The sequence below is a fragment of the Cavia porcellus genome, unplaced genomic scaffold (genome assembly GCF_034190915.1).
Source record: "Cavia porcellus strain 051 isolate PalLab524CR breed Dunkin Hartley unplaced genomic scaffold, mCavPor4.1 scaffold_21, whole genome shotgun sequence".
Taxonomy (NCBI): domain Eukaryota; kingdom Metazoa; phylum Chordata; class Mammalia; order Rodentia; family Caviidae; genus Cavia; species Cavia porcellus.
This window is the reverse complement of record NW_026947504.1, coordinates 37,962,498-37,978,995: the sequence shown is the minus strand read 5'-3', so window position 1 is coordinate 37,978,995 and position 16,498 is coordinate 37,962,498. Positions and strand designations below refer to the sequence as shown.

General features: G+C 39.5%; 1 protein-coding gene across 2 annotated transcripts in view; it reads right to left on the bottom strand.

The window, feature by feature from the left end:
* Positions 1–16,498, bottom strand: part of B3glct (beta 3-glucosyltransferase) — a 124,231-nt gene that overhangs the window by 3,785 nt on the left and 103,948 nt on the right. For both annotated transcript variants that reach the window (XM_063232582.1, XM_063232583.1), the window contains 2 exons: positions 15,448–15,567; positions 5,018–5,162 (listed from right to left, as the gene is read on the bottom strand). In XM_063232582.1, coding sequence (XP_063088652.1) covers positions 5,018–5,162; positions 15,448–15,567 — 265 coding nt within the window. The remainder of the gene's footprint in view (positions 1–5,017; positions 5,163–15,447; positions 15,568–16,498) is intronic.

Here is a 16,498-nt window from a genome sequence, read left to right as displayed (position 1 = left end):
CGTCTGTATAACCAAGAAGTTTACGCAGCCTCTACTAATCACACCTTTATAATAATCACAGGCCAAAAGAAAATTCCAAATACTAAGGGCGAGGGGTTGGGAAGAACTCAAGGAACTGCTGTGGAAATGCAGGGGCCAGCTGTGTATCACAAAAAGCGATGGCTTAACCTGCACCCACAGTTCAGTGAGAAGCAATGTGTCCCAGGGAGCCACTCCCCTCCCTCCATTCAATTCTGAACAGTACCACAGCTAGTCTTGCTTCCGTTGTCCTAAGAGGGGTAGAAAATAAGATAACAAAACCCCAGGAGATCTCTGATGCTCTGTGGGCGAGCACATGGGTGTTGGCTCTCCTAGCCTGATCCTTTGGTCACCTTTACCCTCCTCTCACCTCAATGCGTCCCGTGTATCATACACATAATTAAGCTCAGAGTGGATTCTGGGACAAGCACGCATCTTGAGAGACCCCAAGATGACTCAGAACCCTGCCAATCATTCCCGTCAATCACAACCAGAGATTTAGGGGAGGCACCTAAACCTACTAAATTCCAAAGGCCTCCTTTATTTTGTGTTTTGTTACTCTGTTGCTTTGCTACTTTTGTGTGTTCCGCCTGTGTGCACTACGTTTAGTCACCTGGCACTTCTCTGATTGTGTCCTATCTTTTGTGGGCACAGACTTGCTTGGAGCACCTCTTCCTGCGATCATCAATAAATGCAGTTGTTTGCTACACACTACTGGGTGTGCACTTGGCAATTCTTTCCTCCTCGTGCACAAGAGCCCAGGCTACCACTGGCCCATCCTGTGATCGGACAAGGTCACAAGGAGGCCAACATTAGAACTTTCTTTTTACTTCTCTTCAGAGCACCCCAAACAGAACAACAAATGGGAACTAAAACTGTTCTTCCTTAGACATGAATTTTTTCTTTTACAGCTGAATTGAAGAATGATTTACATACTACACAGTTCACCACAGTGATGATACTCTAAAATTGTTAGGAAATTTCTAAAATACTGGGCTTGGGGGTAACCATAAAACTAGTTTTAGAACATTAAAACCACCACTCCCAATTCCTTTCATGCAATTGCAACTTCTCCTGGCAGGCTCCGGAAAACACTGATGAGTTTCACCTCTCTGTCTCTGTCTCTTTCTCAGTGGAACCAACTCCAAGGTCTTTGTACTGAGCTACACTCCTAGTCCTTCTATTAAGGCAGGATCCTGCTAAATCACTAAGCTGCCCAGGCTAGGTCTGAATTTGTAATCCTTCTGCCTCAGTGTCCGACAGTGCTGGGATTACAGGCATACACCGCTGGGTCCTGGTTACCTTCACCTCCACAGTAACCTTTTCTGGAAATGTCTTGAGCAGAACCATACAGTATGAATACTTTGTGTCTAACTTCCTTCACCTTCGCATTGTTGCATGTGTCAGTAGTTAATTCCTTCCTATTTCTGAGTCATGTTGCACTGTATGGAAAGGCCACATTGTTTGCCTAATCACCAGCTGATAAACACCAGCTGACTATTGTGATTAGTGATGCTGCCATCATTCTCATGTAAGTCTATATACTTTTCATTTCTTCTGGATAGACCCTATGATAGGACTGCTGGAGCATAAATACAATGCAGTATTTACCTATTACTTCAAAACTCATTACTCCAAAACTTAGCAAATTAATACACAATTATTATTGCATGGCATTTGCTGTTTAGACACAGCTTAGCTGGACCTCTGGTCTCTCACCAGGTGCAATGAAGGTGTCAGCCCTGTTTGTGGTCTCAGCTAAAACTTGTAGTGAAGAAGATCCCTGGTGCTTTGAAGTCTTCATCTAACAAATTTAGCATCTTATCTGACTCAAAATTAGTTTTCATTCATGCGTGTTTTCTTGAAAATAATTCTTTGTATATCTTATGATTACTTACTAGAAACTGCTAATTTGGGATAATGCATCAACACAAACATGATCGATTTTTATTACTTTAAGTAAACTGTTTGGAATTACACTGTGGAATCTGATGATTAGTTTTTAGTTTTTAGTTTTAATGTTTGGCCTGACTTGCTGCAAGTTATCTCTGCACCTGGATAGCTTACTGGCTAGGCTATGACATAGGAGGAAGTTATGCTTAAAAATCTCAAGCCTACACAGCCTCTACCCATGAAGAGCATCCCCAAAGTTTCAGCAAGTTTTCAAAGATGCCTTAGCTTTACTTTCTGCTGTACTCACTCCAGTGTCCCACGTGCACAGTTTTATAATGGCCAGAAATTATGGAGTGCTTACGTAGCTGTGTCATTACCAGGGCTTTAAGCATTACATATCTGTCCTCACAGTAACTCGCGACTAAGTTCCCTTCTGGGAGGATGCTCATCACTCTGACAAAGTGAGTCTTTCATTATTTTGACTTTTGTTCCCATTTTTACTGCTTTGTACTTCCTAGCAGGCCCCTCCATGTCACTGTTGCTTTTCTTCTTGTTTCCGGACACCCTGGCTCTGACTGAGCACTGTACCACTGTACACTATCACACTGTCCAGTAGTACAACACAGCGGCACAGCTGTGACAATGTCCACAGACACATGAGCTACTTCCACAATTTGTACAGATCTATGAATGTTCCTAATGTGAGGCTCATTGCTATCTGCGAAAGCTCACAACTTAAACGTTGGTAAACTAGGACGCATTATACTCCTTCACTCTCTGACTGCAAATTCAGATCAGTAAGGAAATAGGTTGTTCTTCGTTTTTTCTTTTTAATACTGACAATGTGAGCTGACTTATCTGTGTGTTTTCACTTTGTTTTCCAAATCAAGTACATTTCCTCGGTCAACAAAGTTTCTGTTTATTCCAGCCAGGCTGACGCTGATAAAACTACTCTTTTCTCCAGTCAACTGAAGAGAGAGGGGGTAAGAAAGGCAGCAGCTTCGGGCAAGAAGGCTTCAGCCTCCACTGTTCTTATCCAAAAGGACAGCCATTTGCAGGAATATTTCTCAGTGTATCATTGTATTTGACTTCTAGAATCTCATCAAGGTTATTTTGACAGTTTTAATAATTATATTTATGCAGAGAATTCACTGATCATTATACAGTGCTATACTCACTAATGGTATATAATTTTGAAAGAACAGAAAATCGTGTGCTCAAGACACTTTACTGTTAAGAAATGGGTAGACTGAGCACTGTGGAGTCCCCTTCTATACCTATGACTTCACAATAACACGGAATGACCAAAACAGGAAGGAATGTGGTCTGTGTAGTGTTGTCACGGAGGCTGTTTCTAAACAATCTGTCTCTAATCCATCAAGAAGTTTAGATATCATCTCTTTATCTCATATTTCTCTGTCAATATGAATACATCATTGGCTCCATGTTCAAACATCACAAGGAAGGTACTGTCCAAATCATTTCAGATTCTCTACAAAATGATTCAGAATTGGAAGGAACAGCACTATCTATTGGAGAGGACAGGTCTTAAAACATATTTTATGATTTTGGAAAGGTCTAAAATTCACTGTGTGATTAGAAGTAGAGTTTTTTAAAGTGTGGGAAATGGTAAACAATTTTTTTTAATTTCCTGAATTACCTTCAAAGGAGTTTTGCTCAAGCATTAAATTACTTTCCTTCTCTTGTCTTCTTATCATTTTATTTGCTAATATGTGCTTTCCCAAGAGGAAACGGTTGCTATAAAATCTAAGACTTGTCACACTAACCTTGATAAATTACTTCCCTCAGACACCGCGGTTCTAGTTATCCTTGCTTTGCTGAGTGGAACAGGAGATAAAGCAGAAGAAGAAACAGGATGTTGCTTTTCTAAGTCAGCATAACACAACACACAGCCTTGAGGTGGGTGAGCCCTCTCACCACCTCACCAGACCAAGAATGGACTGGAACCAGGAAGCAGGAAACAGGTTCCTCATGGATTTCTCTTCATTAGATGTCTATTTTTATTCTCCCCTATTGTTTCAAGGACACCAAATGGATTCTCCCTTCCATGACAGTGCAAATATCTTCCTTGCTTTATATAAGTGTGGCATTCTCGCCATGCTCAATTTTCTCTAACACTGTGGTAGCATTTGTGACTGGTTACTACCTGAAGCATGAAGACCACATTTTCAGTATAAAGAAGGGCACTTAAAATATGCATGCATTTATATATAAATTTCATCAAGCTTTCAATTTCTTCAAGGAGTACACGTGATGGAGGTAGACCTAAGGTTATTTTTAGTTTCTAGGTATCTGCTGTTATTCTTAGAACAAAAAGACACATACTGACTAGATTCTTAAAATATTACCAAAAATAACATAGACAGATTTCTTTTTCAACACCAAATGCATATAGTGAGGCAATAAATACTAATCACTCCTGGTAACATTATTTTGCTTCTTTTCAATAACCTATAAAATATGTTCAGACACCATATTGCAATTTAATAGATTTCAATTACTTTGTTTAACAGTAAATAAAAAGGAGAAGGCACGGTATTAAAAAAATCAGAAAAAGTGTAAAACTGAAGTTAGTGCAGGAATACTCACACTTCACAGCAAGTAGGTCAATATTAGGTGAGTCCTTTATGTTTATAGACAGCATTCATTAAATGGTATTTAATGAATGACATTTAAATGTCATTAATGTCATTTAAATGTCCGCACTTTAAATGTCATTAATTTGCTTAACTGAAAAGGAGAGACAGAAGGAAAAAAGAAAAAGGAGGGAAAGATAGAAAGAAGGGGAGAGGAAGAGAGGGAAAGAAGGGGAGTGATAGGGACAGAAAGGGAGAGAAGCAGAGAGGAGACAGCGCTTAGCCCTGGCTCTGCAAAAGAAGTACATTGGTCCAGCACCGTTTGGTGCTCTAGATGTTTCTGCCTTCCATCTTAATGATGTATATGAAGACATACAACCTGTTAAGAATATTGCCCTAGCTCACTGATAGAGTTCTTGAGATCATTTCCAAAATATGAAAAGAGAATTAAGAATACTCAAGAGAGAAGAAAGTTTCCCCCCAAAGCAGAAATAAAAACACTGTCTCACCTGATGGAAGAGGGGACTGTGTGTCACAGGGATTCCCAGGCCGCTGAAGCACATGCCCAGGACCATGTCGTCAGGTGCATCATTGCTGTAGCACTGACACTTGCTGGCGAGAAGTCTCCTGATGGCTTCTCTGCTGAAGACCATGCTGGGAGGGAGCCAGAGCAGACAGAGGAGGGCATTAAAGCAGCTCCACGCAGCCTGTCAAACTGAACAGAGGACTATGGCCCAGGGGCCACATGGCTACGAAAGGTAAGAGACATTGACAGCAGCAGACTTGTATTTAATAGTTACTCTGGAGAAAATGAAATCAAAATCAATTTAGCTACCTAGTAGGCAATTACAGTACTCCCTAATTAGGTTATACAATGTTCTTGTTCTAATATGCCATTTGAAAAAGGAGTATAGTTCTTCAGTTTCAAAATCCTTGATGAGATCAGCAACAAAATCTACCAACAGGTAAATGGGCTCAGAAATATTATGTATCTTATTCATATATGTCATGACTGTACTTTAATTACTTTTTTTCTGCTGAGACAAAAATACCTGACACCCCAAGGTTAAAGGAAGAAAGGTTTATTTAGCTCACAGTCTGTAGAGGTTCTAGTCCATAACTGGCTGGCTTCAAGCAGGGTGGCATGACAGAAGAGCATGGCAGGCAGAAGTCAGCAACAGTAAGCAAGAGACAAGCCTGTACCAGTAATCCTAGTGCCCTTAATCCTACAGCTACACCATGAATCAGTCCCAGCATTGTACACTTTAGATCCAGCTGGGGAGGTCCTGTAATTGGCTGCCACCTTTTATCAACAGGCAGCAGCCACCTTAATATCCTCTAGGAGTTAAGTTTCCATTTGGTAGTTAAGCTTCTCTCCTTGCCTATCCTGCTTCTCCTTAAGTCACACTCCCTGTGGTTTGGCCCATTCAGGGATTATGTAAATCAGCCCACCTTATGAGCCTATATGTGGGAGATTTGAATTACCCTATAACCCCCGGTCTTGCCACTGTTACTAAGTTGCCTGCTGACCTCTCAGAAACCAACTCCCTCCTCCCCCAATACCTATATATTCATTGCTCTTTCTTTGAATAAACGAGACTTGATCAGAGCACTGTCTTGTCTCCATTCTTCGCATCGCTTGTCTCTTCTCATTCTCCCCCTCTAGCGTCTATGTTGACTCACCCATGGGCCAAGACATCCAGCCACCTCTGAAAAGCCCCTTTAATGACTACATGAGGCTTTTAGGGGATATCCAGACACAAGCCATAACAGCTGACAAGAAGATGAAATCCTCATTTTTAAAAAGCCATCCATTCCATAAATGTTTCCAGTCTCTCCAAGCTTCCTGGGCTGGGAATGGAGCTCAGTGGTACAGTGCTGGCTTAGCAGGCATGAAGCCCTGGGTTCCACTCTCAGCCCCACAAAACAAAACAAAAAGACAAGTTTCCTTAAGGCAACAAGAGGGTGGAGGAAAAGAAGAGAGGGAGACACAGAGAGAGAATATGAATGAGAATGCAGGGATTTTCTTGTGGTACTCCAGCCTATCCCAATCTATCTGTGCTTCCCTCAGTATCACAGGAGGCCAAAAACTTTAAAACAATTTATTCCAGCTTTCTTGGCCTTCTGCATCCTGGATTCATCTCACAATGATGAGCACAATACTTGAGGAGGTCGACTGCTTCTGGTCCTGGTGGTCTTTGCAGCAGAAACAGTTGACGGCAGCCACAGGCTCAGGCAGAGACCCTAGCACCTGGCTCCACTGCAGCACTGATTTTGTGGCAGCAAGGTCAATGGTATCTGCAGGAAGGGCCCAGTGAACAGCACCTACTCTGCTCCTCTAGCCTCAAGGGCAACAGCTGCTTTCTACAGTCACTGGTCTCTTTGGAAGCTGATAGGGCTGAAGGGTCTAAAACAGTTTACAAGTTCTTTCTCAATCATGAAAGACTTTCTGGAAGCCACAACTACTTTAAAATTCACACATATATTCCCAGAGCCAAACATAGGGCCTTGTTTATAGGCAGGCATTCAAAAAAAGTTTGCTATACCACATAAATGACAACAAAGATGCCTTTGGAGAGTTTCTCCTGTGAGAGGAAGTGTTCTACAAACTGAGAAAGAGAATAAAGAGTTTGAATCCAATTCCTGATTCAAAAACAGTGATTCCATACTTGGCTGGCTCAGTCTAGCACGGTTCACCATGTAAACACCCAGTGCGGAGGGTAAAATAACCCAGACATCAGATCACACGATGAAATGTGACTAAAAGGAAAAAGGAGTGATTTAAGATGATACAAGGAAATACCACAGAGAAAGAAGGAAAAAATGCTCTTATCAACTATACCAAAGGAAAACTGCAAGTCTGAACATGCACCATAAACAGCCTTTCTCCTGTAAAGTCTTGTGCCCACAAGGGAATGCTCCCAGGGCCACACACCTTCAGGCTGAGTCAGCCATGGTGGCTTCAACCTACCAACCCTGGGAACAGGCCTCAGTGAGGATCATGTGTTAACAGTACCTAGTAAAAATGCTTTCTTTTCTTTTACCAACTTCTGGCAGAATAAGAATGAAGAAGGCGGCCTGGTCTCTAGAAAACTAACTTCACATACACACAAAAAAAGACAAAATGTAGCTGTAAAACTTTTATGAGTGATTATTTCATATTCTTCCGTGCATACGTCTTCCATTATTCACATGAACTAAATATACATAGGACTTTCATAACATTTATCAGTATGTTCATGAGTTTTTCCCATATGAAGCTATAACCCCCAAAAAGGAAAATTACCCATCATATCACAGTAGAAAAGAACACTTATCTGCTTAGGTACCAACTTTTAAATATTAAGAAAATATTCAAGGGTGACAAGATTAAACATTTCCTTCAGTATATAATGTATAAATTTTAAAAATAAATAAAATGGGAGGTCAAGGTTTGCCCATGATCATGCCTGAGATAAGAAACACACAGAGAAGAAAACACGTATCAGACACATCTGCCTTCCGCAGTCTCAGAAGACAGACAGAATGTGGCTGTCTTTTCAATAACACTGCCCACTGTGGCTTCTTCCAGGTAAACTGGCAACCATCCTATTCTGATGGACTCCTCTGTCCCCAGCTCTAACTAAGGAGCTAACTGGCACCTCACGTACAAGTTACTACCTAAACTCACATATGCAGGTAACTATGATTGAAAAAGAAAATAGCCATTCAACTGCTTTTCTCCAAATATCTAATCTTCCACTAAGCAGATCATGAAATGGAAAACAAGTGCCTGGATTAAAAAATGCAAAGGTTCCACTTTGGAGTCCCCACTTCTGTCTCTGCCCTTAAGAGATAGAGCTTTTCCTTAAGGATTTGGTTTTTCAGTAACTTAACTAGACTCTAAACTCAGAAAACCAGAAAAACACTATAACTCTACGTGTGTGTTGCATATGGTGATGTTACAGCTTGTATCTATGTGTCCCCCAACATCTCACCCACTCACAGGTGGAGCTCTTGGAAGGTGGCTGGGTCACAGGTGTGATACTGGATTAGCCCACTCATTAGTTTAGCACAGTTCTGGGTGTGGTTGAATGAATTTATTAAAGACATAAGTCCCAACCAATAGGCTGGTGGCCTGGATAGACTGCAAAGGGAGAGGGACGCCTGCTGCTGCTGCCTCCACCATGCTTCTGGCTGCCTGCCCTGCCCCTGACACGTTTTTCTCTGGCACGCCTGTCTGCCATGCTGTCCTGCCTTGAAGCCAACCAACTGTAACTGAAACTTTTGCAAACTGTGAGCTAAAACAAATCTTTCCTTCTTTAACTTGTAGGTGTGCATATTTTCTTCCAGTAGGAGAATATAACTAAGATAAAGAGTATTTGTGAATAAAACCTGAACATTTCACAAAATAACACTTACTAGTAACACATGTGATGCACTTGATACTTTCCATTTTATTCTATTCCATTTGTTAGTATGTTGTTCTATAATGCTGGTTATGGTACATGAATGGGTTTTATAAGCCCCTGATTCTGACCTGCTGTTATAAAATACACACTGGTTCTCAAGCTAGATTATAAAAAAACCCTACTATAGTACGGAAGAAACAATTCAACCTGTCTGTAAACTTTATGCCTATAAGCTCTTTCTATAAAGCTGATACAAAGGACAATCTAAGGAAGAATTCATTCTGCATATTTGTAAAAGTACTTTTAAAAACCAAGCATCTAGAGCTCCACCGAGCCAGTGCAAAGCCCTGGTGTCACATTCAGGGGAAGGCCACAGCTAGCCACTGATATAGAAAACACTGGAAATCACACAACTGAGCTTTCTGAAGTAAAAAAAAAAAAAAAAAATTCCATGAAGCCTAGAGGACATCAGATAATAATCTCTCAGGTAAAAAAAGAAATGACAAACATGAAAGAAATGAGTGTATCTAAAAAAGATATATATAAAAGAATAGAGAAACATAAGAAAATAATGGAAACCTTGAATGAACAATGTAAGACTGGAATGTATGAAACAGATTCAAAGAGATATTCAGGATATTAAAAGCATTGAAAGCTGGCAAAACCACCGAATGAAGCTGAAGATAAACTCTCAAACCTTGAAGACAGGATGGAAGCTAATGATCATGAAAGAAAAGTTCTCTTAACAATTAACCAAGAGCCAGGAAACAACAATTCAATAGCTGCAAGATGATGCTAAGACAAACAATATAAGAATGATAGGTGTCAATGAATGAGCAGGGGTCAACACAAATGACATAAAGAGACAATTTAAAATAGAGGAAAGAAAAAACTCAAATCCATGAAATAAGAAATGAAAAGGGTGAAATCATTACAGACCCTGTGGAAATACAGAGGATCATCAATATCTACTTTGAAATTCTTTACTTTCATAGGTTCAATAACATGGAAGACACAGACAGATTCCTAAAAACATATGAAGTACCACAGCTGGATCAAGAAGATGCAAAACTGCCGAATAACCCAATTTCAGTTAATGAAATTGAAAATGTGATTAGAAGCTTACCAACAAAGAAAAGCCCAGGTCCTGATGGATTCACCACTGAATTCTATAAGAAATTTAGGGAAGACCTAATGCCAGTACTCCTCAAACTCTTAAATGAAACTGAAAGGGAAGCAAGTCTCCCTAACTCATTCCTGGAAGCAAGTATTACCCTAATACCAAAACCAGAGAAAGACCCAACTGAAAAAAAGAATTGTAGGCCACTCTCCCTAAAGAACATAAGATGCAAAAATTCTCAATGAAATATTGGCAAACAGAATGCAGCAAACCATCAAGAAGATTATACACCACAACTAAGTGGGGTTCATCCCAGGAATGCACAGGTGGTTCAACACATGCAAATCAGTAAATGTAATATACCATTATCAACAGAGCCAAAGACAACAATCACATAATCATCTCAATAGAAGCAGAAAAAGCTTTTGACATTCATTCCTGATAAAAGCCTTATGAAAAATTGGAACCTTTATCTAAATCTGATAAAAGCCAAATACAATAAATGAACAGTCAACATCTTACTAAATGGACAAAAACTGAAAACTTTCAACCTAAAATCAAGCACAAGACAAGGATGTCCATTATCACCACTCTTATTCAATGTAGTTCAGTAAACATTAGCCAGAGCAATTAAACAACAGAAAAAGAATAAGGATAGGAAAGGAAGAAGTTAAATTATCATTATTTGCAGATGACATGACACTCTACATAGAAAAGCCCCAAAACTCCATTGAAAGACTTCTAGATGTAACAACCAAATTCAGCAATGTAGCTGGATACAAGGTCAACATTCAAAAATCAACAGCATTCCTGTACACAAACAAGCTCACTGAGAGAGAAATAAGAGAAACCACACCCTTTACAATAGCATCCAAAAAAATGAGATATTTAGGAATCAATCTAACAAAGGAAGCAAAAGATCTGTACAGTGAAAAATACAGTACCCTGAAAAAAGAAATCAAAGAGGATTTCACAAAAATGGAAAGAAGTTTCTTGTTCATGGTAGGAAGAACAAACATTGTGAAAATAGCCATTCTCCCAAAATTGTTACACAGATTTAATGCAATTCCAGTCAAGATACCACTAGCATACCTCACAGATAGCAAAATCATTCCTAAAATTCACTAGAACTAGAAGACACCTAGAATAGCAAAGGCAATCCTGGGCAACAAAGACAAGACAGGAGTCATCACAATCCCTGACTTCAAATTATACTACAAAGCCACTGTGGTAAAATCAGTATGGTACTGGAATAAAAACAGATCTGAAGATCAATGGAATAGATTAGAAGATGCAGATAGAACTACCAAGACACTCAGCCACCTTATCTTTGACAAAGGGGCCAAACATGTTCACTGGAAGAAAGACAGCCTCTTTAATAAGTGGTGCTGGAAAAAGTGGCTTTCCATATGCTGAAAACTAAAACTAGACCCATGTCTATCACCATGTACTAAACTAAAGTCAAAATGGATCAAAGATCTAAATATTCAAACAGAAACACTAAATCTGCTGGAATATAAAATAGGTAGAAATCGTGAAGACAGAGGCAGAGAGTTCATGAGCAAAAAACAAACTGCAGGGGAAAAACTACCCAGAATTAACAACTGGGATCTTATCTTACTGAAAAGATTTTGATGTCAAAGAAATCTCCAACAGAGTAAAAAGAAAACTTGCAAACTGTGAAAATATCTTAGTCAACTGTCCCTCAGAAAAAGGACTTCTATCTAGAACATAACAAAGAATTCAAAATTAGGCCCCCCAAATTCAAAGACTCACTCCAGAAATGGGCATCTGAGATGAATACACATTTCTCAGCTAAAGAAATATAAATGGCCAATAAATATATGAAAAAATGTTCAGCATCATTGGTCATTAAAGAAATGCAAATAAGAACATTAAGATTCCACCTCTCTTCAAAAAGAATGGCCAAGATCAACAAATCAACCAATAAAAAATGCTGGAGGGACTGAAAGGAACCCTCCTCCACTGCTGGTGCGAGTACAGACTGGTGCAACCACTGTGGAAATCAGTGTGGAGGTTCCTCAAAAGCTAGCATTGAAGGTTCCATCTGACTCAGCTATCCTGCTTCTGGATATTTTCCTAGAACTGAAAAAACATCATACCACAGTGATATGTGTGCACCCATATTTATAACTGCATAATTTACAATAGCCAAATCTTGGAAATAACTCAAATGCCCATCAACTGCGGAATGGACAAAAAAGATTGTATTTTTTATACAATGGAGTACTACTCAGCTATAAAGATAGATTGCATCGAGGCTTTTATAGGTAAATGGACACGATTTGAGACCACACTCATAAGTGAAATAACCAAATTCAAATGTAAACACTGTATTTCCTCCCTAGTGCAAGAAACGGAAAGAGCAAATATGATCCAAAATCTACAATAAATACTGTGTAAGGGTAAGAAACTGCTCAAAGAGGAAAGTAATTGGGATGGAGGAAGGAGAAATGAAGGAAAGGAAAAGGAAAAAGATATAAATGTAAATATATAAAGATAGCTAAGATGACTTTACTACTAATTCCATTAGTTCTTGTAAGAGAACAGCTAATTCTCATATGACTCCATAAATTCTGCATGTTATAATTGGTAATCTAAGCAACTCTTTTGACGGTAACCATGTGCAATATAACAACTATTGTTAAATTCCTACTATCTTGTATTGAAATCCTACATTGTTATTGTTTGGGGTTTGCTGCTGGTGTTTGACTCTTTTTGTTTTTGTTTTCTGTGTTTTTTTCTCTTTTAATGAAAAAAGAGAAAGAAAAAAGAAAAGCCAAGCATCTCATAGATCATATTAGGTAAAAATCAAATAGCCAGTGTTCATGCATTTGTTTATTCATTTATTCACTGTACCTAGAAAAAAAAAGTGTCCCAGTGTCACAAAGTAAGGACATAATGAAAAATAAGACACAGATGCTGCCTTCAAGTAATTCATAATTTAAGTGGAAAATAGGAACTAAACAGGCAATTAAATGTTAATTGCTTGCATAATAATGCTATGAAATACATTTGAAAAAAAGGAATTAAATCCTGATCTGAGGGGCCAGGCTGGGCTGGAGGCTTCTGGAAGAAAAAAGAAAGAAAGAAAAAATTATTGGGCCTCCCAAAGATTGAAGAGGAATTTAGCAAACGGAAGGCTAAGATATTTTGTATAGAGCGATACGTACCACATTTGGGAAGAAAAAGAGTATTTCTGAGGAACTGTGAGAAGTTCTGTGTGGATTCTTTGGGATGAGTGTTATGGCTTGTGTCAAGATTTTCCCTCCAAAGCCTGAGTTTTTTCAAAAGTGACTGGATATAGAGTGTGTGGTGCTGTGGTCACGGGTATGCAATTACTACATCAGGCCACTGATTGGTTGAGCAACAGTCCTAAGCCTCGTAGCCTAGACAGAATATAAAAGGGAAAAAAAGAGCTACCAAGGTCACTTGGATTTACTTTTTCACTCCTTTGTTACCTTCTGGCTACCATGAACTGTTTCTCCTCTGCAGTGTCCCTTTACCGTAACCTTCCGCCATACCGCTCTGTCCTGAAGCCAGCCAATCATGGCATTTCTGGGTAGGTAACATAAAGGAAGGCTTCAGAAGACCTCAAGTGCCAATTTCCAAAATAAAAGCTAAATCTAATAAGCAAAAAGGACAACAAAATAGTTCTTACACTGAAATTATGCAAGGAAGTACTCTGTTAAAAGAATATGGGTATCACAATGATACAAAACATACACTCATATATAGGTGATAGGGTCCCTCCCAAAAATGTAAAAGTCTTAGCCAATACATACCACACCCTGACCCCCTTTATCACTTTCAAGGCCTCAAGCTAAATTCATCTCTGTACAGTTGTAAGTAGCTTCAACCGTTTTTTAAATGAAGAAATCAACACCCCTTGGCCTTCAAAAAGGCCTAGTATCCCTTATCCTGTTGCGAATGACCTCAGGTAGATACATGACCTTGCTTAACAAAGATATGCACTCCTACTAAGGCTTGATTATCCTACAAAAAAGCCATAGACCAAAAGAGAACACTACTGAGATGACATTTAACCTGCAGAAGAAACCTTCTGTGGTTTGTAAATGGCTTGAGTGTGTCTGAAGCTTCACGTGCTAGAGGCTTGGTCTCCTGTGTGGACACACCAAAAGGTAGAGAAACTTTTAAGAGGTAAAGGGGTAAAGCCTGGTGGACAGTGAGTAGGCGCCTGAGGGACTCTCAGAAGGGATTACTGTAGTTCTCCAGAAACCCCTGCTGGTTCCATAATAGTGGGTTATTATAAAACTAGAGAGCCTGTCTTTAAACATCTCCTGCCTCTTGACTCAGCATGCGATCTTTCCCTTGTGCACACACTGCTGCCACAATGCCTCCCACACCATGATTTATAGCCAGAAGGTTCTCATCAGAGCTGAGCACACGCCAGTGCCATACTTTCTAACTTCCAAGACTGTCAGCTAAATAAAGCTCTTTATTTTACATATGGCCCAGCCTCAGGTATTTTGTTATAGTACCTGAAAAAATGGACTAAGAACCATTCTAATCTGGGGGATTGTGGAACTGGAATATAAAGCCCTAATCCTTCAAAAGTTTATAATCATTGGATACAGTTGGCTAGTATATAGTGAAAATTCAACACCTGAAAAAAGTTAAATGACTAAAGTTGATAACAAGTTAACATTTTCCCTAACGATTCCAACAGCAAAGAAAAAGATTGACTATAGTTGTTATTTAAAACCTATAAATCCTACACCAGTATTATTCTAATTGCCTAAGTCTAAACTTATATCTTTCTATTTTCCAAAATGTGATTTATTAAGCACTAGATAATTTAAAAGTCTGAACACTTATTTTCTGAAATTAAAATCAATAACTAATCTTTTTCATTTAAAAAGACAGTTAAAACTAGTTGGCTGCCTAGATCGATTGTTTTTACAGGGAAATTTCTTTCCACTGACTCTGACATATATCTATGTTACTTCCTCAAGGGGTAAAATGTTATTTACTGTGGGTTCTTTTCATATTTCACAGTTCTAATGATCACTTTCCCACCATAGTGGCAGCATCATTTAAGGACCTGCATGTCATTATCGGTCCCAGCACCACTGACTCCCCTCTGCCTCATGAAAGGGATGTGGGGTGTTTTAATTCCAGAGAACTCTCTATATGGATTCCACATTCAGAAATTCAGTATTTTTTAAAAACGTGTCTGTATTGAAAATGTACAGACATTTTTCTATTGTCATTATTCCCTAAGCAATACAATATAAAAACTTTTACACAGAATAGGTATTACAGATAATCTAGAAATAATTTATAGAGGATTACAGAGATGAAACACACTATTTGGTACAAGGAACTCACGCATCCATGCATATAAAGAGCTGACTGTATTTGCAAGCAGCTGAGCTCGACTTACCCTCCGCCTCCCGTGATGTAGCTGTAGCCGCCAGTGCCCAGCCCGTAGCCGTAGCGCTCCCCCAGAAACACCGGTTCACTGGAGTTGTAGCAGCTAAGCAGGTGCTGGAGCCTGGAGATGCTGAGAGCCAAAGGGAACATAAGTAACAATTACTCAATTCAAATGCCGTTTCAGGCTAAATATTTTATGCTTACATCCTATGTTTTATATTGTGTAGCAGTAAACTGGAATCAGCAATGAAAGTCAAGTGATTTATAAAACAAAATAGATTTTAAAAGACCACAGGGCCAGAGATACAGCTCAGTGGCATGCATGGCACATACCTGGCAAGCGTGAGTTTGTGAGTTCAAACCATGGTACCAATAAAAAAAAAGAACAAAAAATGTAAATACTGGAAAAATAAGAGAAATTGAGAAACTAGAAGTGTACTTAAGCTGAAGTAGCCCCAGCCAGAAAAGTCACCTTATTGGGGTGAGCAGGGAGGCAGGTAAGTGAAGCGAAGGCGGCAGTGGCCAGGAATCTCATGCCTATCAGCCCTGTCTATTTCTGAGTGCGGATTAATCCTCACATCTTTTAGGGACTTGATGCTTTGTTTCCTAGTCGCAGAGAGGACCCTTAGGGAGGCAAATGAGTTGAAGAGGGCCAGGCACATGGCCAGCAGGTGGGGCCCAAGAACTTGGACAGAGAGGCTTTCCTGAAAATTCTTAGAGTACGATGCACAGCACTGCTGCTAAGCCTCAACACGGCTACCCGGTGTGTGAATTCTGTCCATCTGGATAGCCCCTGGATGTCTTTTGACTCCTATCTGTCTTTGTCCTGAGTCAAAATGACAGCTGACAAAGAGTGATAAGAATATCCACAAACTGTCCGGATTACTGCCTAGAACTATAGCTACCATACGAATGAGATAAAGATTTCACTGGAAACCGAGAAATAACTTTTTAAAGCAGACACAAAAGTTAATGTTAAAAAAGTAAATTCTTCGGGGCTGGGGATTTGGCTCAGCGGCATAAGCGCCTGCCTTGCAAGCGGGCAGTCCTGAGTTCAATTC